The 25,226-nt window shown below is 40.9% G+C and overlaps 1 protein-coding gene across 2 annotated transcripts in view; it reads right to left on the minus strand.

Moving 5' to 3' along the window:
• Positions 1-921: 921 nt before the first annotated feature.
• Positions 922-25,226, minus strand: part of RNF144A (ring finger protein 144A) — a 67,931-nt gene continuing 43,626 nt past the window's right edge. For both annotated transcript variants that reach the window (XM_062634562.1, XM_062634563.1), the window contains exons 3-8: positions 10,912-11,016; positions 10,696-10,756; positions 9,419-9,626; positions 6,951-7,098; positions 5,526-5,615; positions 922-2,475 (exon numbers count right to left, since the gene is read on the minus strand). In XM_062634562.1, coding sequence (XP_062490546.1) covers positions 2,344-2,475; positions 5,526-5,615; positions 6,951-7,098; positions 9,419-9,626; positions 10,696-10,756; positions 10,912-11,016 — 744 coding nt within the window. In that variant the 3' untranslated portion in view covers positions 922-2,343. The remainder of the gene's footprint in view (positions 2,476-5,525; positions 5,616-6,950; positions 7,099-9,418; positions 9,627-10,695; positions 10,757-10,911; positions 11,017-25,226) is intronic.

Raw genomic sequence — 25,226 nt, forward strand, 5'->3', positions numbered from 1 at the left:
CTCCCAATTAGAAAACCAACAACCCATGAAATTTTTATGTCCTGTTGCCCATTTTGTTTTTCTCCAGTTAAACAGAATTACAGGGCCAAGGCTGAAAGGCCATAGTTGAAGCTGACCTGCAGGAAGCTGTCCTTTGCAGAAGGGTTTCCATTATTTCTGCACATTGAAGCTATGACTCAGGACAACCCAGGTGCTCAGCATGGACTGAGGTGCTGCCAGAGTCAGATAACCACTTCACTGCCCACTGACCTCAGCAGTGCTTCACACACTCCTCTGGGGCTGACAAACAGTGATAGAATGCACTACCCAGACTTCCTACAGACATTTTGAGCAACTGAGCAATTCTTAATAGCAAAGATAGCTAAAATACTAAAACCACCCTGATAACAAAAGGCCTGAACTGTGCATTGCCATGAACAATCTGAAGATATCACAAGGAGTTCAGACTTGCTGGAAACCAGCTATCCTTTTTCTTCAGTCATTAAAATCAAGCCAAAGAAGTAAACTGCAGATATCCTTCAGCTCCTGGAGCTAAAATCTGTGGTTAGATACAGTTTGAGTTTGGATACTATTAAACGTGGCAGAAGGGGGGGAGGGGGGGTAGAGAAGAAATTCTAGAGTAGCTTTATAAAAAGATAGTGGCCCTTTCCAAAACTGTAACCTGCAGTCTTTTTATTTAACAGACAGACAGTACAAAACAAAAGATAATAATGAAAGGAGTCATTTCCTTATGCTTACGCTGTAAAAACATTCCCAGCCTGTGGCAGCAGCCAGAAGCAATTGCATCTAAGGGTCTTAATGTATTTTCAGTGCAAATTTATCCTGGCTATTTATCCATCTCAGTACATCAATAATGCACAGAAATAAATAATGCACAGAAACAAATAATGATGAAAAATACACATGACATACAGACAGACATACATATTCAGGTGCTTCATATTTCATGGCAAGAAGTTATTAGTCAAATCCTTGTAGGCTTTTGAAATCACAGAAAAATGGCTTTCAACAAAATATTTCTAAAGAGAAACAACGATGATTAATACAATGCTGACTAGCACACTTTACCACCCTGGAAGCACAGCACTGAGAATGCTGCAAAACTATCAAATCAAGTGATTACTTTTCAAATAAAAACTGTTTCATCACAGTATTGTTATTAACGGCACACACCATACATCATACAATGTTAACTCTGAAAACGGGCTAAATAGTTTAAAAGGAAAAGTACAACTTCCACAAACATCCCAGGCATTTTTATTATTAACTACAGGGATAACCCTGCTACATTTTTATACCTAAAAGGAAAGGTTCATTGATAACCCAAGAGTCTAAATAGCAAAGTTAGTCCTGTATTTTTTTTAATAATTACCCTAAAGACAGAAGCAAGCTATCTTGAGCTTCCAAAATATTTCAATAGCACAGCTATTTACACATTTGGTTTAAATAGGATTATATATATCTCTCTCTATATAAAAAGATTAAGATACCTGGATTAGAAGTTATGTAGCCCTATAAGTGTAGCAGAACCCTAAACAACAGCAAAAAATAACAGTTCAGAAAAACACTAGTGGTCCAGCGGTAATCAATACCATCAATGCATTTTTAAAAGAACTGTGATTAGACAGTAGGTTTGTGTCACCACTCAACCTTACCGCTTCATCAACTCATTTTTAAAATGTAGCTGTCAATCTAACAAATTTCTTATAAGACTTCATAAAATTTCTGGAAGGCAACAGGACCTACCTTGTCCCTCTAACCCTCCCCAAATTTGAAGAAAGGCATAGGATGGCCTATATGCACCTTACCGATTTTGTTATACTTGAAAAAATAGGTACTAAAAAGGATATTGTCATGGCTTTAACAAAAACAGATGCGTAGTAAACATAGTAAAAGTCACAATAAGTTGACTGATTTAAATGATCGGCAACTTAAATATATATAGGAAGAAGACATCAAATTTGGAAGTGAACAGATATGCAGAAGGTTAGGTTTGTATGCATTTTCAGCTTGTTTTGCTGATACCATTCAGTACACTTCCCAGTCCACCACAGGGCAGCAGAAACTTTTTGCATTATTTTTAGCATTATTACCTCTTAATTTCAGATAGCTACCCAGGTCCACGGTCTCCCTTTAGCACCAATTTTGCCTTCCATTATCCTCCTTGTCTATTATTGATTGATCTATGCAACAGCAGTAACAACAGTTCCTGGAACTAAGACTGTGTGTCAATGAAAAGCAGAATGGGGCAAGTAAGGCTACAGCAATGTAAGTGCAAGAGGGAAACATCAACAGCAACAATAAGATCAAAACACATGTTGTGATGAGTCCAATCTTCTCAGTCTAGGTAGGTAGAGGGTCATCATCTCCTTTATTACATTTGCACTTGCAGCACAGAACAAATGGCGTAGCAAGGAGAAGGAAAGGGGAGGCCACCAAAAGCAGAAGACCAAATCCTGCAAAAATTCCTACCACCTGCAAGAGAAAGGAATAGCACTGTGTTAGGGATAGCAGTTGTCTAAATTCTGCTGACATCACGTCAGCATTAGTGCCCTTCAAAAAGATCTCAGCAAATGCCATTGATCTTACCAGAGCCAGGACTTCCCCCCAGTTGTACGCTACGGTCACCTCCTGCGATTAGTAACCATGAGTGATATCAGAGAGTGAATGCTCATGTTTCTTTGCTTCAGTCAGAACCATGCTGCACAACTCAGTCACATCACACAAAGTAATGCAGATAGTTATTTGCCTTTTTGAGTTTTGCTATATCTTAAACAACTAATGAAGCAACCAACAAGGTACTTTCTTCTTGATCAAACCTAAATATTAAATATCAGGATCAAGACTACAAGCGAATTAGAGACTCTCATTTCAAGGTGTTCCTTTTTTTTACTGGTGAAAACTCCAACGGTTTTCGTGTTGTTCACAATGATCCGTGAATACTCTCACAAGTTTCCCACCAGCAGGAAAACCAGCTTGGGAATCTCAGCCACCAGTTACAAACTCTATAGGAGGACTCTGCATACGCAATGGCTTTTTGCGGTCACATCTGAGCTCATCCAGCTGCTTCAGAGGATATGACCTAACTCTATCTAAAAGCATCTTTTTTCACTGACATTCAATAATCACCCTTTTCCCAGCATAGGCATAGGACCACAGACCCACCATCCTGTCAGTGCCAAGCTCTGTTAGTTTCCACAGTGTTTAAATTTGGAAAATTATTTAAAAAAATTAAAGTTGAGGTTCATTGCCTGAGGAAGTTTCCCATATGTCACAGGCAATTGTAACAGTAATGCTGCAACAATATGCCCACAAATTGATTGAGAAAATAATTTAGATTTATTCACATGAGAGTGTCTGTGAATAATTCTGAATAAAGAAGGCAGGAGTGGAATGCTAATCTGCCAGCAAAACCTCACAAGAGAAGGCAAAATGTTAGAGTGCAGTACTCATTAAGAATTCTTCTAGCCAGGGCTAGATATGCCGCTTCAATTAACTGGCAAATATTTAATTAGCCATGGTATAGATGGAATTATTTACTAGTATTTTTGTCAGCCACGGACAATTTCTCGTTCTGATTACTATGTATTTCTTTTTTCAATTCCACTATCCAGGGATTTTTGGACAGGGGCTGAAAGGAAAGGCCGGTTGCGGGAGATGGCGCTGTGGGACAGCAGTCACTGCTGCCTCCTACGAGCCAAATTCTTTCAATCTTCGCTTTTTGCTGTCCAGGGATAAGGAGATCAAACTTCCTTGCCCTAGAAGTGTTTTTTCTTGCCAAGAGCAATTTCTTTTTCAGCTTCAGAGGTGTGCACGTTTCACTGTTCATTCTTTTTACTGGAGGTGCTGACAATCTGATGCAACGTCCATTTACTAATCTCTGCTTTTATTTACTGCAGACATAAATCAGACCTAAATTCTCATCTCCTTTGCAAGCTGTGAGCTGCAACTACTGCCATACTGCTTTTTGGCGACAGTATGCTCTTGCCTAACTCTTTGCAGGCTGGGCTAAGAGTGCATTGGTCAGACAGAGCCAAGCTGGAAGTTAGCAATCAAGTGGACCAGACTGACTACTGGTAATTTTTATGAGATACCTATTTACACCTTCCTTCCAGCCTCAATGCATCATCAAAAAATTCATTAATTGTCATTTTATTTGGGTTTATTTATTTATGGGGAGAGGGGTTTGGTGCATTTTTTATTTCTTTTTTAAACAAAACTGCTTGCTGAGTACGACTCATGTTCTACTCGGTTTTGTTGCTTCTGAAGAAGTTGCTGCCCTACTCTCAGCGTCAAGCCATTCCCTTTGGCCAAAACAAGTATTTTTTTTTAAATCCACAAACAACAAACCAAATGCTCACTTCAGTTTACCTTGGATAAATACTCAAAAGAGACTTAACATAAGGAAACAATTGCAAAGTTGATTTAGCTTTAGTGGGTTTAGCAGAATTATATCCTGATTGGTAAAGAATTATCACTTTCTTTCTTAAAAATGACCAAAACATCAAGCATACTGTTCATCAAACATATCTGCACCAAATGCTGTGGCTAAGAACAGATTCCAAGTCTCAGATTAATCACCTCATATTATAGATATATCAAGGAAGCTTATGTAGCCACACACTTCCTAAGATACCATTGAGTAAGCCAAGCAAAACCCAGTCCATTGTTCAGCACCAAGGGGCATATGCAGAGGGAGAGGAATGCAATCCTTCACCTTTTATTTCAGTTTAGCTGCCTGTCCAGGCTTGGAGTTTGTTCTCTAGACTTGGTGTGTATAGCCAAATGGAAAGAAATCTGTATTTCAAGCAAAGCACTTCATCTCAAGCTAAGGTAGCTTTTTACTAGCATACAGTTAATTTAGGAAGAGGTCACTTGGATACCCAGATGTCCCTGTATCTCTGAAATGACTATGAAGGCACTAGATTGGACCAAGTCACACACTAGCATTTACATTGTATGCATAGAAAGTAATGCAGAGAGCTTTTTCATTACTAGCATTCATGCTGGGTCCAGCAAAACCGGACCCAGACAAGAGGTATCCCCACACTCTTTGTCAGCTTGAATCTGTGTTTGCAACTACTGATAAACTCAGAGGGTTACCTTCTATCCAACTTACATGAATGAGACAACTGGAGTCAATAACAAGATACCTAGCATACTTGGGCTAATTCATTTCCAGTTCTGAATCTGAAGCTAAAGATCCCTTCCATGATGAGCTTCCTGTTAATAATATGGATGGTGTCAACCTAGTTCATCCTCCATGTTTACTGAGAACGTATCTGGATTGGCACTTAACTGGCTCTGCAAACATACCCTTTCTAGTTCTCAGTGGCTTTCTGTCAAGGACTGTCCTCTCTGGGATAGCTAACCTCTCTAAGCTACTGCCCTCCTTAGAGCTGCTATGAAAATCAGTTACCATTTGGCACAAGAAATTTATCCTAAGGTATTAAAATGAGTATGGCAAGGGAAGGCACTATGACAGTAATAGACCTGTAAAGAGCTTTTAAAGATCTGAGGTTTACCTGCGTTCTGTGCCAAATAACTGATGCCCTGGAGTGGCCCAGCTTGTTTCGACAAGGTCCTTTGTCATAATGTATAAGGAGAAAATCATCCTACAAAATATTAAATGAAAAAGTAGGCAATAAACAGAAGTACAAACTCTTCAAGTTATAAAGTACTATTTCCTGAAAACTTATAACCAGGAATTGCACAGGAAGATAAAAGCTTAGTCAAGTGGATATGGTCAAGTCCAACCTTTCCAAAGGGCTTTGTTTACAGCTAAAGTGTCTTCACAAAAAGGTGTCTTTAGAGAATGTTATATATCTATAATGAATTCTTCTCCCAAAGGCTCTCAAGCTGCATATTTAAATGCTAGCATGGAGTTTAGCAAGAGGATCCAAGAAGATAAGCTGACCACTGCATATATCTTGCACACACACAGAAAGAGCAAAGGAAAAATACTTGTATCGCAGACTTCCCAAAGTTGGTTCCTTTTACTAGCTGAAGAAGAAATTGGTAATATAGAATTTTGATAAATGATGTCCCTATCTGACCTTTTACAGACCAGCCAAGACAGAAGGCGAAATACCAACAGAACACCGTTTTTTAACTGAGCACGTAAGAAGCCCGAGACTTAAGGACCGTAAAGCATTCAAATGGGACAAGCACTGGATCTGAATAGCTTTCGGGAGCCTAAAACATTTCCTTTGCTATTGTTAACAATGTTATAAAATAAAACAGATGGCATGGAAACAGATGTTGTATATTATATATACTCTGATCCTTGGGCATGATAACAGGCTGATTTTTAAAATAACATAAACATATGACAGCAGCAGGTTATAGACTGAGAAATTCCTAATGCTAGGAGAACACTGTATTCTTTTTCATATCTCAGATCTATTTCTTGTCCCACAGAATACAATGAACAGTAAACAAATCTGACTGCTAGTCCCCTGCATGGTGATGCACCGAATCTAGAGTTTGTCTGTTAAACTTCCACAGGCTAAGAACATTGTTATAATCATCCGGTAACTCCTTCAAGGAGGGGAACACTGGAAAGTCAGTATTAAGTGAAGTATTATAAACCAAAAAAAAACAACAAAAAACAAACAAACAAAAAAACAAACAAAAAACCAAACAAACAAAACCTCTCCCACATGTTAGTTTCCATGTAAAGATTGCAAACAGAATATTTTCATAAAATTTTACTTCTTCATAATTGTTTACTGACTCACATAGGCAAAATGCTGAAATCACACAGGTCAGACAAGTAAAACAGAGCATAGAAATCCTATCAAATTACCAGAATTAGCTCTGGTAGGTTGCAGTCCACCAAGTTGGGCAGAAGCTACTGAACTACTATTTAATTCATTAACAAGATAGCTAGATGGCAAAGCAATGAACTTCTAAGCTTCTGAGAACCAGAGTGCACGGCATGTACTCACATCAAGAGATTCCAGGCAGTACCAGCAAAAAGCATGTTTGCAGTTCTTACACATCATTTGGGCACAGCCTTCATCTCGTTCAATGTAAACTTTACACTTTGGACAGCGCTTGATTGGGGCATCATCTTCTTCCATTTTAAAAACTGAACTGTGGGACAGAATGAGGAATTAGTAAGACATGTGGCTGTGTCAGTTTAGTAAGAACTGTACTAAGAAGGTAAGCCTACTTTTTCACTTAAAAAAAATTTACTACAGATCCAGGTATTGAATTCACTTTCACTAATCAGATATTTTAGCTATACTCCATTTTTCAAACATACCTCAAGAAAAAAAAATGTTTAATGACTACAGTGCCTATGTAAGATTCAGGACATTTTCTTTACCACATAATTTGCCAACTGGTTTTGTTATCTATTAATAGATATTAGATAGTTTTCTCCTGTTCACACCTAAATGCTTTGTATGTCTAGATCATTTTCCTCCCTTCTTCCTCAGAAGAGGAAGCAATCCCTGAATGACACAAGAAGCCCAGACCACATTCCTTCAGACTGGGGCATGAGGGATAGATTGTTTGTCTCCTTAAGGATCCTCCCTAGGAATTTTCCACCATGTGGGGAACCATGAGGTTTGGAGAGCATGCTGTTCTTTCAGAGTTGATCTCTTCATCTCTAGCACTATCCTAACCAGTCACTGGTCATAAGTTATGGTAAGCACCACTTCTCCTCATCTTGCATGGCTGTGTGTCCTGGGTTCAGCAGTAGCAGTCATGTTTCTCCTTCGTGGTAGCTGGTGCAGTGCTGTGTTTTTATTTCCAGCCTGAGAACAGTGCTGGTGATACCGATGTTTTTGGTTGTTGCTAAGTGATGTTTACCCTGACCAAGGACTTTGTGAGGCTCATGCTCTGCCAGGGAGGAGGGGAAGCTGTGAGGAAGCAGAGACGGGGCGCCTGACCCAGACTAGCCAAAGAGGTATTCCATACCACTGCACGTCATGCCCGGGGTGGGCGGTAACTGGGAGTTACCCGGAAGGACACGGGCTTCTGGGTGGGACTCGTTTCTTGGCCAGTGGTATCGTATTCTCTTCCCTTGTTATTTTCTCTTATCATTGTTGTCATTGGTGGTAGCGGTGGTGATTTGTGTTGTACATTGGTTGCTGGACTGTTCTTGTCTCAACCCGTGGGAGTTGCACTCTTTCAATCATCCTCCCCAATCCTCTGGGAGTGGGGAAGGGGAGAGCCCCGGGGGGGGCCTCGATTGCTGTCAGCCCGGCACCACTCACTGGGAGTGAGTGAACAAGCTGTCTGGCTAGGGTTTAAACCACAACACTGTGCAAAACCACACGGTGTTCTTTTATACAGTGGGCACAACACAGAGCAATGTGGAAACACTGGAAGAACATTTATTTCCCTTGAGTATCTTTCTACCATATGCAGATTTTTGCACACTAACAACCAAGTTATACCTTAACAAATGACACTTCCAGCAGCTACTGCCAGTGGGAGATACAAGAACAACTGAGGGAAGCAAAAATTTGCTGAAAACAGGACTGACCCTTGATCGATTGCTTTGCCCAGTGGCAGGATAAAAGGACACACACTTGTTGGTCATGCTACAAGCAATGGTATTACAGAAAAATGCTCTGAAACCATAAACTGTATATGAAACTCCAAACACACAGTAGCTAATGGCACATTATGCTCTAAAATAATGGTAAAATAAACTTCAATGGAGTAAAAAATGAAGAATGAAATAAAACCTAAAAGCAACCAAAACACTAAGGAAAACAAAGTTTTTTATCTTGCCATGAAGTTTAGTAAGCTGCAGTTCTGGTCAAGCACACACAAAGCATGTGCAAAAGTTACTACATTTGACCAGGAACACATCATGACATCATCATAGTTAGTCATCTGTTACAGCAAAGCGTGAAAGAAGAAGGCAAGTTATGAATAGCCAGCTCCAAGGCTGGCCAAGCCCAGACATTACATGGTCCACATGCACAATGACCTTTCTGGCTTCGGTATGCCACTGGAAATGACTTGAAACGGATCTTAAAATTGTTAGCCAAATATGCAGCAGTTAGGATGACTGACAAGGTATTAAAAAAAAAAAATAAAAAAAATCACTGTCTGGCATGATTTTACCAACCTTCATGCTGTCCAGAATAGCAGCAGCAAGATTTTCTCTGAAGGGAAGCTCATGAGCTGCCTGGATGTTGTATTTTTTCCACTGGGGCAAAAGGGCAAAGGCTAAAGTAACTACTTAGTGCTTTGCTGGGATTCGTGGCAAGGAGTGAGGCTGCCAAGAGCTACCCAGTTTTGGAATACAGCATTAGAAGAACAGGAATGACTAAGTGAAGGAAAGCTGCTTTAACACAAGTATCAGGGAAATGCCTCTTTGCTATTCACATTCTGGTTTGTTCAAAGATGGAGTGTTTAATTTCTAAATAATTCATCTTTTTCAATACTTCACCTTGTTTCTCCTGGAAGAAAAGAGATTGGCATGTTCTCTTGACAGCCTTGACCTGGATGCCAATTAGATCTGCAAGCAGAGCAGAACTCAATGTCGCAAGCTTTGCACTGGACCAGCTGGGGATCCTGTGGGCTTGATTCCTGAAGATGGCAAACTGCCTGGCAAGTAGAGGATGGACACCAAGTCCGACATGGATCCAAAAGCACTTCTGCAAAGGGACATAAATGACCAAATTCAATGGTGGTTACAAGACCGGCCTTCTGTAACAATATATTCCAGCTGAGGTTGACTGGCAGGGCATTTGAAGACACGCATTTTCAAAAGAAGCCCTTTAATTTATGCTACCCATTGAAGACATAAATCTGGCCTACTCTGCAAACAGGCACCAAACTGAAGTGGGTTTCCCAAGTTTGAATTGCCCCCTTTCATTAACTGAACTGAACTTGCTCTGAGAATGAGATGTTGCATTTTTCTTCAGTTGAATCTCAAGTTAAATAGAGCATATACTATGCAGGTATAACCCATCAGAAAGTGTTTTTACAGTGCCTTCCCTATGAGGACTCTATTTCAAGTTGGCCTCTGCCCTAATGTAACCATATGATTAACAATAGCATAAGACTGTTACAATTTCAGCCCTTTCTTGGAGGCTACTTTCTGGCAAGTCATTGCATGTTTCAAAGCCCGCTGATGTCAATAAAAACTTACCGATGACTTCAGTGGTTTCTAGGCTGGGTGTTGCCCTCAGCAAACCTTACTGTAAGTTCTCAATAGCCACACAGTTCCACATCTCCATAGGCACACAGTCATCTTATATCCTCATACAAATTAACAAGGTTCATTTTATACACACAGAAGTGCTTCGCAATTCTGCACCAGATGGCATAACAGGATATAACGGTGGTTCCATAAAAGGGGTCAGTCTACTTCCCCAGCCCCTGGAGTGCTGGTAGGCAACTTAAACAGCAAAACTAGAAAAAGAAGTCACTCCTCCCCCTATAGAGCAATATAATAATTTTCTTTCCTTAGTTCATTCCCAGAATGCTGCAGTTCTGGGAATCATCCAGTCAAGAACAGAATCAATTGTAGGTTTTTTTTTGTTGTGGTTGGTTGTGGTTTTTGCCACTGTTTTGTTGTTGGTGGTTTGTTTTGTGATGACCAAATGATTAATGCATAATGCTACTTAATGCGCATGAGCAGAGCTAGATTCTGATTTATGGGATCGTTCTGGAGTGATACAACTCCCACAGCCTTGCAGTGGGTAGTGTTACATGCGTTACCTCTTTCAAACTGCAGCTTCTTGTACCTTTGCATGATTTCTGACGCAACCATGCACTCAATCTGTTGAGGGAAAAGGAAAAGACAAATTTCCAATTCGGAACAGTAATAATCTAAGGCATTTTCAACAAACAGAGACAAAATATGTGACATTTCGAGGGTATTAAAAATGTATGTTGGCAACAATGGCAGCTGTAACACTTGCAGTAAAAGCATACCTCATTTTCTTGCAGATGTCCTCGCTTTGGGCAGGCAGCATCAGGGCAACTGATTGCTGTTTCTAGACCTTCTTTGATCAAAAGCTCCACATACTGTTTTAGGCACTGTAAGAAAGTCAAAGACTGAGTTAACAGTCCTACCAAGAATAAACCAGTGACTATTTTAACCACTTTCATTTGAAATGGGAATTCTTTGAAAATACAACTACTACTGTCCCCCTTTCACAGCCATGGGCCATGCTCACAGCTTTTGCCACAGTTATGCCTTTAAATGGCAAACAGCAAGTTCATTTCCACATCAAATAACTCTTCCTCAATTTAAAATATGCAGCAAACTAAAAAATAACAGTAATGGGGAAAAGGATAAATCAAACAGGGAGCTAGGAGGGGAAAAAAAAAATAATAAAACACCACCACGATAAAATTAGATTAACCACACTCCAAAAATCTTTATGTGACTGGAAACCACAACACAGCTTAGTAAGCAGTAATTATCCATAGACAGACATCTGTCAAGCATACCAGGGAGCAAAAAGGAGTAGTGCATCTTCCCTTCTATTTCTAGAAAATAACTATCTGAACCTCATGGTTAAAGACATATCTTTTCAACAGGAAAGAAAAATGTGAGAATTAGGACTTCCAGAGAGCTACAGTTTCCATGGGGACCGAATAATAAATATTGGTAATACTAATACTTTTCTCCCCTAGCAACCATAGCAATTTACCCAAGTCATAACTGAAAATGTAGCATCTAACAGTAGTGCACTGCAGGACCATCAACAAAATGGAGAATAAAGGTAGAAATTTTAGACTAAGTGCAAATTAATACCAAACCTCATTATTCTTATAGAGCAACCATCCCCTTCCACCTCCACATTTCCCACATCATGGTGGGAGCTGCTGCATAAGTGTCTGTTGGGGAGGCAAAGAGAGTGATGAGGAGACTAGCCTGACGCTACACAGAGAGAGCAACTGAGCGCCTGCTTTCCAGCAGATGGGTCACCCTGTAGTGCTGTCACCCTGCCTGTCAGTTCAGCTAGCTGTGGCAAACTAGAGACAACTACAGAAAGTAAGCCCCTAACTCTCTGTTACCAGATATGTGAATAAAAAGTGAGGCTAGACCAACAGCAGAGTGATTTGAAGATACAAAACAAGCTCAGGATACAGCTGGGTGGGAGGTGAGAAGGATTACACACTGCAGCAAGCTGGCAAACCAGGGACTTCAATTACCCTTTTCAGACAGAACTTGCAAAAGGTATGCAGCTGCTGACTCACCATCATAGAATCATAGAATAGTTAGGGTTGGAAAGGAGCTTAAGATCATCAGCCTGAGTAGGCAAAGAGCTACATCCACCTTGCCGAGTGCAGCGTGCCTCACTGAAGGTCAGAGCACAAAGCCACTTCTTCCTTCCAGCCACACCATCGAACAGGCCCATCAATGAGCACATCCCCAGCCTAACCCTTTGCATGTGGCTTGTGGCTGTAAGGTCCAGACTTTCAGTCTGCTCATTCAGCCTCTTCTCTTTCTGTTCTGCCTGTTGGATGTCTATTCATCTCCTTTCAGAGCCCCTATTACCTGTATTAATGCTTTATTCTAGATTTTACCTTTTGCAGCTTGACTGCAGCAAAAACTTCGCTTCCTACCCACACGTTTTCTGGTGCTCTAGTATACAGCTTTTCTGGTGGCAACATGCTACCACCTTAACAGCACACTAAATCACGTCTGTCAGAGTCCCCTTCCCTGTGTCTCCTACTCAACTGAGACAGCAGGTCTATTTCTTAATTTATTTTTTTTTTAGAAAAGCAGATACCTGATAATAGGTATCTTAAAAAGCATTATGTGTGTAAAAAAATCCACGTGCCAGATAACAGTCTTCCTTTTTATCAGTAGGGATTTAATGAAGAGAATTATTCACTTAGAGGTTTGACTTGCAGAAGGTTTCCAAGGCTCATTTATAGCTCTACAGGGCAGGTAGTAGAGCAAGTTAAGAGAACCACTAGCAGCAGCAACCACAGCAGGCTAAGCTCTGCAAGAACCAGAGCCTAGGTCACATGCATTGGCAAACTGATTTCAGCTGTAGAGAGGTATTAGTGTTGCTATAATGACAGTATTGGCTTTCCCTTTTCCCCTCCATTTGCAGACACCAAGCATGGATTAAAAGGAAAATGCATACATTTTTAATGCCAGCACTTAGCACTTACAGAAAGTACTTTTCAAGCTGAATGAGCTTTGTCATCATTAATCATTAACGTGGTTTATTCTCCTTTTCAACCTGTTTGGGACCACTTCCAGAACCTATTTGATTTGTTTCCCTTTCCCCACATCTTCCAAGGAATGACACAGTTCATCCCTGCTATAAGCACTGTCTAAGGCCTTCCCCTTCCCCATATGTGGCACTGGCCCCTACTTCCTCAAAACCAGCACGGCCAAATGCACTTCTTATGCTACACCTTCTGGGAACGCAGATGCTATCTCAAGGGCAGGAATTATCTCTCTAAATTAGGCAGAGGAAAAAAAAAAACACCCTGTCCACTTAAGACTCTCACTCCAGAGAATTCTTGGGTGAAGAAGGAGCAACCCAAAGTGGTTGCAGGAGAATCTGAAGCACAGGGTACCTGTGGCTTCTCTTGGGAGCAGACACAAGATGTACCACTTGTGCCAGTAAATTTTAAACTGGCACCAGCATGCAAGCAAAAATATAGTAGGATCAGTTACTCAGGTATACACTGTGAAAAATTCATTTCAAAAGAGCTACAAAAACATGACAAATAAATTGTTGCTTATTTTCTATGCAGCTTATAGTTGATCCCATCCTGGAAGAAAATATCTTTATACCCTTCCATTAAGGCAATAAAGCAGTACACAGGATGAACAAAAAATGTGAGACTGTAAGTCACTCCAAACAACTTTCAAAATGAACCGTGTGACATGTTTTTTTTTTTTTCAGAGAAAACAGGAGCTGAAATTAGGTACCTAAGGTCTGAAGTAGGAATAAGGTCACAAGATACCTTTCTTGTTGCACATTGACCCTTTATAAAACCATTATGCTGGGGAGCATCTTTAGACTTCCTTTAAAGGACCTGTGCCAATGGAAAGTTGCTTTTATTTGAAGCAATACTTCTGCTAAATTCCACTTCTTCCTTTCTTAAAAAAACTCCATAACCTCATTGTATTTCAGTAATTAAATAAGTAAATAATATTTAAAGTAAGTCACACCTGGATATACTCTAAACCTGTCAAAAACTAATGGTGGTTATTCTGTACATTTCCACTTCTGTGCTTAATCTGACATGATGAAACCAGGGTAAGACTTTAGCATTGCACAAAAAAAAAAAAAATAACTCTGTGCTGAATTAAGTAGTTCATAAGAGGAAGAAGCATTTCCTTTGCACTTAGTTTTATACTTCATTTCTGTACTCTAACAATCTTCACTTGGAACAGCGAAGACCTGTCTAAAGGGATGGAGCACCTCTCCTATGGGGAAAGGCTAAGAGAGTTCGGACTGTTCAGCCTGGAGAAGAGAACACTCCAGGAAGACCTTATTGTGGCCTTTCAGTTCTAAAAGAGGTTTATAAGAAAGATGTCATTTTATGACAACTGTTAGGCAATTACTCTGGTTTATGCTGCAGCTGCAATAAGTGAACAGGTAATGGCAGTAGTTTCAGCATACCAAATGACTCAGGGTAGCGGAAGAACAATTATCATATGATGGAACCCTAGGACTACCAAGATTGTTTGGTTCCTTAACTATACAGATCTATACACCAACATCCATTTTACAACTTCATATATTTTTAAATTAAAAGGATATGTCAACATACCACCGTATATGAAGGTTATACTGGGAATCCCATAAAAACTTCCATATAGCTTATAATTTTCTGTAGACAAAGGAAAGCAAAGCACTACACAATATATGTTACATATAAACTATATGAAGACTATATAAACTATATTTCAAACTTAATATAAGATTATATAAACTGCAGGTCAAAATGTATCACAAGCTCCAACTACTGCCAAGATCAGTCTGCAGAGACTGGTTAGCCCCCCTGAGCATTACACCTGTATTTTTCCCTGCATGTGCACACTCTCTGCATGCCTGCCCTGTTCTCCTCTGGCACATCACTATTGTCTTTTCTGGTGTCTGGATAACTTTTTCTTTCACCTTGTACTCCAAGAATCCTGCTGTCCTTTGCTATCCCCGTGACAAAGCGCAGGAGTACATCCACTTTGAGAAGTTTTGGCCCAGATCAACTGAGATCCCAACTCAGCGGCAGTTTTACTATCAGCTACCTATATACATTAGGAACATCCAAGTTTTTTTGCTATGGCCTCAGAGACAGATGGCTAATAAAGGAATGACTTCCTTTCTGAAGCTGCCAACCATAGCCTAATACTTAAAGCTTTGCAAGATGTGTTGTACTTCAAACCCCGGTACATCAAGGATTGTGCCACGCAGAAAGGTATATTCAATGACCACTGATGATGGTCTGTTGCTTTAGAGCTGCACATCATTTTGCCTATCGCTATAAAGGTCAAAATACCTTGTGAAAATCAAAATAATTATTTTTTTCATAATTTCCAAACTATAACTCGTAATGTTACTCTGCTGCATTCAACTCTAACAAATCTGCATAGGCCACAGCAAAATCTCAATATAAACAATTAAAATGGCTGGCTTTTAATTTTCTGTTTGGAGAATTTGACCAACAATTATGCCTATTTCTGATGATAGTGCTTTGACTTATTCCTCCTGACACCCAAAACCAAATAAAAACCATCATAATTCATACAAAGGAATTTATTGTTTCCACATGAAGCAATATTTATCTACCATCTACTTTGAAAGAAAAACGCGCTCACTTGGTGCCTAAGGTAATTTTACAATACAGAATGCACATAATTAAAAACACTTGAAGATATTTTTAATCAACATCTCCCTTTTTTAACTAGAAGAGCATAACTTTTTGAAAAGTTGCAACAAATTTACTTTAAGACCATGTTATTGCTATTATTGCAGGAGACAAGGAATGGTGTTTCAAGATATCACCTTTTATTTGAGAGTCAGGAAGGCAAAAAATAGTCCTGTATTATTTAACTGCTTCTAGGTGGATTTTGTCAAAATGCAGATTTCTGACTGCACTAGTACTGCAGATGCTAGTGCAAAGTCATATAGGAAATTTTATAAGTAAGCCAATTGGTTTGGAAAGGCCAAGAAAGCATGACGGGACTGCAGAGCCAAGAATATCATCACCGTATCATTTGATTTATTTCTTAAAACTTTAGGTGTATTTTAGTGCTGGCACTAGGCCACAGCCATTCCAAAACAGAGTGTGCACTACAAACAAAATCATCACATGCTGGTATTGGTGAAACATTTAAAAAAACCCAAACACCTACTGATAAAATCGAAAAGGAAAAAAAAGAAATAAAAGGAAAGAAATCTGACATTTACCAAGGTCGGAAAAAGAAAGGGAATGAATTTTTTTTACAATGCATTTGGTAAAGGTGAATGTTATATGTAGATTGACAAATATTGACCAGATAAATAACCCTTCACCTTGGACTGACAATCACTAAGAGCTTTGCACCACACTTCAAGAACACAAGGAAAGGCTGACATGCTTTTTCAACAAGGGAGGTTGTTTTTCTTAATATTTTTGAACTCCAAAATCCAATTCTAAAATTAATGAGCCTAAGTCTCAACGCATAGAGGGAAAACGGAAAACAACACTGGAAAGAAAGCTCAAACTGAGTAAGATGTTTCCAAGTATGATGATTACATCTAATGTAGACTAAATTGCTGGTCTTATAAATTCTGCATCATCGGCAAACCAGGATTAGATAAACTTCTAAAAATATATATATACATATACACACACATGTATTGTTTTTAAACTCTAATTCAATCACATGAAGGGTCAGGAAATGCTGGTTGTTATTTTATGATTCATACTACAAATGACATAAGGGTAGATGAATGTAAAGATCTCTTTTGGCCTCATATTCTAGGACATAATATGAAAAATATGAAAGGCTATTGAGTGAGAACTTCTTTAACAGTGCTTTGTAGCTATGCATTGGTAGTTTGGTCTGTTTGTAGGTTTTGTGCTAAAAGGATAACAGCTCAAAAATCGTATCATAGAATCATAGAATAGTTAGGGTTGGAAAGGACCTTAAGATCATCTAGTTCCAAACCCCCTGCCATAGGCAGGGACACCTCACACTAAATCATATCACCCAAGGCCTCGTCCAACCTGGTCTTGAACACTGCCAGGGATGGAGCATTCACAACCTCCCTGGGCAACCTATTCCAGTGCCTCACCACCCTAACAGGAAAGAATTTCCTCCTTATAGCCAATCTAAACTTCCCCTGTTTAAGTTTTAATCCATTACCTAGATGAGAACAACTACTGCAATTAATTTTGATAGAATTTCGTAGTATTTTCATGTTCTGCAGGTATTTTTCACTACAGGACTTAAAAATGAATATCGAGAAAGTAGTATCTTTTCTTGCCCTAAGACAGCATAATACCAAGGTTATTCTACTGCTCTGTGCTAAATCCACTAAGCTAATGCTGCAGGCAGTCTGGTGAACAGGTAATTCTACTGATGGAGACATTGTCTGTATTCTTTCAGGTAATGTGATGTAACACCCAGTTTTAGCTTCAGATTAGAACAGTACATAGTGATGTAATGTGCAATACTCACTAGGGCAGAAAGAGAGTATGTGTGTGAGATTGAATGCATCCACTGCAAAAAAACTGGAGAGATTAATTTGGGTGTTGATGTCTCAGGTGGAAGTTAATACTCTGGGACTTATAGATCCCCTCCCTTTTGTAAAAACAGCAAATTCACTCTGGATTAGAGAGCTTTTCCCTGACAAAAGCAATACAAAACTTCGTAGAAAGACTTTCTGTTTAGGCAAAGCTGAACAAAAGAAAAAAACCCTAATATAAGCAGCCTGCAGCTGGAGTCTTCTTTGAAGAGGAGGGAAGAATGACAGCAGAATTTGAGCCTGAGTCTTCTCTATTCCTGAAAAGTACAGATTCCTGCAGACATATCACAGTATCACAGTATGCTAGAGATTGGAAGGGACCTCGAAAGATCATCTAGTCCAATCCCCCTGCCGGAGCAGGAACACCTAGATAATGTTACACAGGAATGTGTCCAGGCGGGTTTTGAATGTCTCCAAGGAAAGAGACTCCACAACCTCCCTGGGCAGCCTGTTCCAGTGTTCCGTCACCCTCACTGAGAAGAAGTTTCTTCTCAAGTTTAAGTGGAACCTCTTGTGTTCCAGTTTGTACCCATTACCCCTTGTCCTATCATTGTTTGCCACTGAGTAGAGCCTGGCTCCATCCTCGTGACACTCCCCCTTTATATATTTATAGACACTGATAAGGTCACCCCTCAGTCTCCTCTTCTCCCGACTATAGAGACCCAGCTCCCTCAGTCTTTCCTCATAAGGGAGATGCTCCACTCCCTTAATCATCTTTGTTGCCCTGCGCTGGACTCTCTCCAGCAGCTCCCTGTCCTTCTTGAACTGAGGGGCCCAGAACTGGACACAATATTCCAGATGCGGTCTCACCAGGGCAGAGTAGAGGGGAAGGAAAACCTCTCTCGACCTACTAACCACCCCCTTTCTAATACACCCCAGGATGCCATTGGCCTTCTTGGCCACAAGGGCACAGTGTTGGCTCATGGTCATCCTGTCGCCCACTAGGACCCCCAGGTCCCTCTCCCCTACACTGCTCTCTAACAGGTCGTTTCCCAACCTATACTGGAACCTGGGGTTGTTCCTGCCCAGATGCAGGACTCTACACTTTCCTTGTTAGATTTCATCAAGTTATTCCCTGCCCAACTCTCCAGCCTGTCCAGGTCTCGCTGGATGGCAGCACAGCCTTCTGGTGTGTCAGCCACTCCTCCCAGCTTAGTGTCATCAGCAAACTTGCTGATAGTACACTCAATTCCCTCATCTAAATCGTTGATGAATATATTAAATAATACCGGTCCCAGTACTGACCCTTGAGGCACTCCACTAGTTACAGGCCTCCAACTAGACTCCGCCCCATAGACTACAACTCTCTGTCTTCTCTCCTTCAGCCAGTTCACAGTCCACCTCACTACCTGATCATTCAGACCACACTTCCTCAATTTAGCTGTGAGGATGCTGTGGGAGACTGTGTCAAATGCTTTGCTGAAGTCAAGGTAGACCACATCCACCGCTCTGCCATCATCCATCCACCATGTTATTTCCTCATAAAAGGCTAAGAGATTGGTCAAACATGATTTCCCCTTGGTGAAGCCATGTTGACTGCCCCTCATAACCCTCTTATCCTTGATATGCCTTAAGATGGCACCAAGGATAAGGTGTTCCATCACTTTCCCAGGGATGGAGGTGAGGCTGACCGGTCTATAGTTACCCGGGTCCTCCTTGCCCTTTTTGAAGACCGGAGTGACATTTGCTTTCCTCCAGTCCTCACGCACCTCTCCCGTTTCCCAAGACTTGGTAAAGATGATGGAGAGAGGTCTAGCAATGACTTCTACCAGTTCCCTCAGCACCCGCGGGCGCATCCCATCTGGACCCATGGATTTATGGATGTCCAGATTGCTCAAGTGGTCTCCAACCCATTCCTCATCGTCTAAGGCAAACCGCTCTTTTGACCTGACTTCATCTAAGGTCTCAGGGGTACAGGGCTCTTGAGGACTGCCTGCAGCAGAGTAGACAGAGACAAAGAAGGCATTCAGTAACTCTGCCATCTCTGTATCTTCTGTCACCAGGGCACCCATCCCGTTCATCAGTGGGCCTACATTGCCTCTGGTGTTAGTTTTATCTGCCATGTATTTGAAAAAGCTCTTTTTGCTGTCCTTGACCCTTCTCGCCAGGTTTAATTCTAAGGATGCCTTAGTCCTCCTAGCTGCCTTCCTACATCCTCTAGCAGCAGCCTTATATTCCTCCCAAGTGGCCAGCCCCTCCTTCCATGACCTGTAAACTCTCCTCTTCCACTTGAGCATACCCAGCAATTCCCTATTTAGCCACGCAGGTCTCCTGGCCCTCTTCCTTCCATATCGTATGCTTTTTTTTTGTTTGTGTTTTGGATTTTTTTTTTAAATATTTTTGTGGATATTCATAAAAGCAACAGGGATGCTCATCTAGCAATCACAGAGTGGTTTGGATTGGAAGCGATTTTAAAGATGACCCAGTTTGAACACCCCCTGCCATGGGCAGGGATACCTTCCACTAGATCAGGTTGCTCCAAGCCCCATCCAGCCTGGCCTTGAATACTGACAGGGATGAGGCAGCCGCAGCTTCTCTGGGCAACCTGTGCCAGTGCCTCGCCACCCTCACAGAAAAAAAACTTCCTGGTACCTAATCTAAATCTACCCCCTTTCAGTTTAGAGCCTTTCTCTCTCATCCTTACATGCCCTTGTAAAAAGTCTCTCCTCCATCCTTCTTGTAGGTTCCATTTAGGCACTGGAAGGCTGTTCTAAGGTTTCCCCAAAGCCTTCTCTTCGATGGGCTCAACAACCTCAGCTCTTTCAGCTTATCATCACAGGAGAGGTGATCCAGCCCTCTGATCATCTTTACAGACCTCCTCTGGACTTGCTCCAACAGGTCCACATCATTATTACACTGGAGGCCTCAGAGCTGAATACAATAACCAAGGTGGGATGCCCTGCTGTGTTGCTACTCCAACAATATCAGTGTGGTCAAAGTCACCCATGAAGATCTGGGCTTCTGTCTATAGAGGGCCTCATCCACTCAGTCTTCCTAGTTGGGTGGCCTGTACCAGACTCCCACTATAAAGTCAGCTGTCTCTGCTCTTCCTTTAATCCTGAATCCGTAATCTCTCACAGTCAGCTCCTCATCCAGCCCCAGGCAGAGCGCCATGCAATTGAGTTGGGTATTGACATAGAGGCTGACAGCCCCTTCTCTCTGCCTACTCTTCCTGTAGTCTGCTTCTTTCCACTCCAACACTCCAGTCATAGGAGCCATCCCACATTTAATCTGTGTTTCATAGGAAAAACCAAAACTACTTTCATCCAACCATCCAAGGTTCTTTCAAACTTACTACATGGCCTTTTTGTGTAAAGTAGTAGTTTTAATCCTGCCTCAAATGTATTATTTAATCACAGGCTCAACTTTGAAATACTATTGCACTGCTGCTACAGCATGCACAATTCTTCACATCAGATCTACAATCTGGCTTTTTAGTATCACCCTAATCTTAATTTGGTTAAGAAGTGATTTACTGGAAAATACCTATGCACTTAGCCACAGAGATCAGTCTGAGGCATATACGTGACCATGGGAATGATTTTTACTTTTTTCTTTGTTATTACATATACTGTCAACTCTACTGATCAAATCCAAGAGCACAAACTATATTCAACCTCACAAACCACCCAGAGCTCAGACAGATGTACATTAGATGTTTAAGTTTTGTGATACTACTTTGAACTTTAACAGATCATTTCCACCTTTACAGACATTTTCTCAGACACATTAATCTACTTTTAAAGAAATCTTCATTACCAACATCCCAATTATTATTAACCCTGCAGCTGATTCATCATTCTTAAGAACAAATCACAGGAAGAACACTGAACATGTCACTTATCTTGACATACAATACTTCAAATCTACAAATGTGAAAGCAACAATAGGAACATTTGCCCTTTGTATCCTTTGTTTTGTTGCAGAGGCAAAAATTATACTGCACAAGCATACAAAACCTTGACTCCAAGGCAAGCACCTGCAAGGCACTCCAGAGCTCTGCAATAGGGATGTATTCATCTAGTGGTCAAATTTGGAATCGTGTGCTATGAAGAAGGTACACACCAAGAGAGGGAGCTGGGACAGGATCAGAGATAGATAACACGGCAGGTGATAAACATTTTCCCCAAAGTGGCAAGTCATTTGAAAAAAGCTCTATTGGGCAGGCTTCCTGCCTCTACCTGCCCAGCACTCAGCCTCTTTTCAAAGATTCATTTTTGTTCAAAAATACCATGGGTAAATGCCTTTTCCTCCCTCCATGCTGTCAGTTTTTAAAAACTGAACCAACTGTTCTATAGCCCTTCTACAGCCTCTATTGTCAGCCTAAATAAAGTCACATCATCTTGCCTTTAGATGATGATGAAACAGTGTCTTGGCTGGGGAAAATAAACGCTTCCATGTCTCAGGATAAACCATCTGAGTGTCCTACGTATTGGTCTTGTCCAGAAGCATTTGTGCTCCCATCAGCTGGTAGAATTTCAGGATGGGAAATGGCCAGCAGCCTGCCAGGAGCAGGGATTCACTCTTTGCAAAATGGCACTGTGGTTAGTGCAGAGACATCTGCTGATTTATCCTGTGGACAGCCATACAGGTTTTGCTGCTTTGGCTCAATCCTCACCCAAATACTTTTGACAAATATCACAGCAATCTCTGATACACACTTCTCAACTGATACAAACAACTCACAGACCAGGTGACCTTAAGGTCCTTTCCAACTCAATCATTCTATGATATGATTCTCTGACATGATATTCACATTAGGGATGAGATGCCGCACCACTTCTGAGTGCAGCCTCCAAGCCTTCTGCATTGAAATAATTATGCCAATTTGAGTATAGGGAAGTGTCAGCATCAGGCCATCAGTCAACAAATGATGAAGGTGAGGGCAAGAAAAAATGTATGTGTAAGCAAGGATGCAGAAGGAGGAGCCCTGATGGCTTCTTCAGTTTGAGAAATATTAGAACATGGTGAATACCCTTTGAGACACAGCAATCAATGGCTGTGGAAATTCAAGCAGGACCAAGCAAAAGGAACTAAATGAAACTGAAAAAAACATGAGTGTGTTTCCAGTTGAATGTCTTAATAGACAAGGGGAAAGCAATGAAGACTTTATGTCTATCCTTTAAAATGGTGGGTTGTTGGGTTTGTTTTGGTTTTTTTTTGTGGGACTTTATAGGCATATTTATATAAGTGTGTACTGTAAAATACATAGAAGATGAAAAATTTTTTTTTAGAGAAATCTTTCACATCCGTAGCTAGAAGGAAATGGCCAAATGAGACAATGATAATACCTTGCAGTTTGTGCATACCTTCATCTTAGAACAGATCTTTCAAGTGGATGTACACGTAAACATGTTTTCATGTTGGATTTTTACCCCTCCATTAGCTTGCATAAACTGCTCGTTCTCACTTATTCAGGGCTGCTATTGGTAGAAACACACAGAATAAACTTTAGAAAAAGAAATTTGTTTTCAAATGCCAACATATGCAGGATGCAACTCAAATATTCAGGAGGGAAAAAAAAACAACAACAACAAAAATCAGTCTTCCCTTATATGGCTGTTTGAAAAACATGCTATTTCAGAACAGAATTAATATTTGAGTGGGAGGACAATGCACCTGCACACAAAGAACCTTTCATTTTCACATGCAAAACATTATGCAAACAAAAAATGAACTAGTTTTCCCAACACCCAAATGAAGATGGGTAACGTTAATCTTTTTTAGTAGCATCACAGGATAGGGAAGAGCTGAAGTCTATGGATCAAGTTCAGATTTCACTCAGGGTTCTGCAGTTCCCAACTGTACATTAATTACTCTGTAAATAGGTGAGCTTATGATTTAAGCAGGGACTTTTGTCATCCCAGCACCCACAAGACAAGCCAGAGCCCAGATAGCCCTATGATGTGCAATAATAACACATAGTGCCCGCTAACCATGAAGCCCCTACGACACATCACACGTCAAGATTAGCATCAGTTCTCCGCTAAGGTTTGGGGGTAAGTAAGCACAAGCTTACTTGTGCTTACTTACTAGGGAGGTGTCCCTGCCCATGGCGGGGGGGGGTGGAACTAGATGATCTTAAGGTCCTTTCCAACCCTAACTGTTCTATGATTCTAAGCAGCAAGTGGTAGGCTTTGCCAGCAGCTGATGGGAAACAGGAAAACACTACAGCTACTAAGAAGTACCTAGAGCTCTACAAAATCCCACAAACCATTAGATTTCCCCCTCCCTGCTGTTTCAAAGCAAGCAGAGCATCTCCTCTTAGTAGAGATGGGGGACAGCCTCACCTAAGCCTGATGATCTCCTGCTGAGGCAGGTTCCCCCTGGTAAGCAGGGACAAACCAAGTGGGATAGAGAAGGCAGCCAAGCCCACCTGCTCCAATCCATGCTGCTTTTGGTGTCTGCTTTGCCCAAGGGCAAGGAGAAACTGCCACTGTCTCTGCCTTATTTGGAGTGAGGGATAACATTAAGTAAATCATACTTTTTCTTGTCATTCAGCTCAGAGGCCAACAAAGCTCTGTGCTTCCAGTCAAGCATGACAACAGAGGAGAGAAAATAATAAATGAAAAAAAGATGCCTGCTGCAGGCAGGATATTTTCCTTGCTGATCACAGGGTCTTCCTTTCAGGTCTCCAGCCTTGGAAGAAGCTCAATTAGAGGAATGACTAGAATTAAATAGACATATATGAACAATCATGATTAACCAGGATTCCTGTATTTGCCTAAAGAGGGCTACTGATAGCAGGAGAGTCTATCACCATCCTACTGTTATGCTACTTGAGAGAGAATACACTTAGAGAACTAAATCACAGTTCTACCAAACTCAGAGGGACACCCAGATGTCCAGGGAACATTAATCAGCTGTCTCAAGGGCTTAATGTAGAGCTTGGGGGTAAGAATCAGAGTATAACTATCTACTAAACAAATACAAAATTGGCATAGCAGTGTTAGTTTCAAATACCACAAAGCTGATCTACATGTCCACAGCTGGCCAACAAGAAATCACAAACAAGCAGCAGAAGGTAGGTTAGTTTGGTTATCTTTTTCTGATTGTAGAACCTCTCTCTCACTCAATTCTAAATAGTCTTTTCTCCAATGGTAACAAGGGGGTTGCAGATTAGTAATCAAAATATTTTTTTTCCAATCAAAGACAAGTTCTTTCTCAGGCTTCATACTTCTTCTAAATATTTGCTTGCCTGGACTGCCCTACTTGACCGATTTTAAATTTGAGAAAGGTAAGCAAAAAAGCATCCAGTACCAGAATGATCAGCACCACATAACATCCTGAAAAGAAATGAGCAACTTAATGTGAAGAGGAGCTTAGCCTGTCTTCAGTAAATGTGGCATTAGAATCATAGAATAGTTAGGGTTGGAAAGAACCTTAAGATCATCTAGCTCCAACCCCCCTGCTATGGGCAGGGACACCTTACACTAAACCAGGTCACCCAAGGCTCTGTCCAACCTGGCCTTGAACACAGACAGGGATGGAGCACTGTACCTGCAACACATTATTTGACACTTCTATGCATCT

The sequence above is a fragment of the Pezoporus occidentalis genome, unplaced genomic scaffold, assembly GCF_034315485.1.
Source record: "Pezoporus occidentalis ecotype Australia unplaced genomic scaffold, CSIRO_AGI_Poc_V1 ctg43, whole genome shotgun sequence".
Lineage (NCBI taxonomy): Eukaryota > Metazoa > Chordata > Aves > Psittaciformes > Psittacidae > Pezoporus > Pezoporus occidentalis.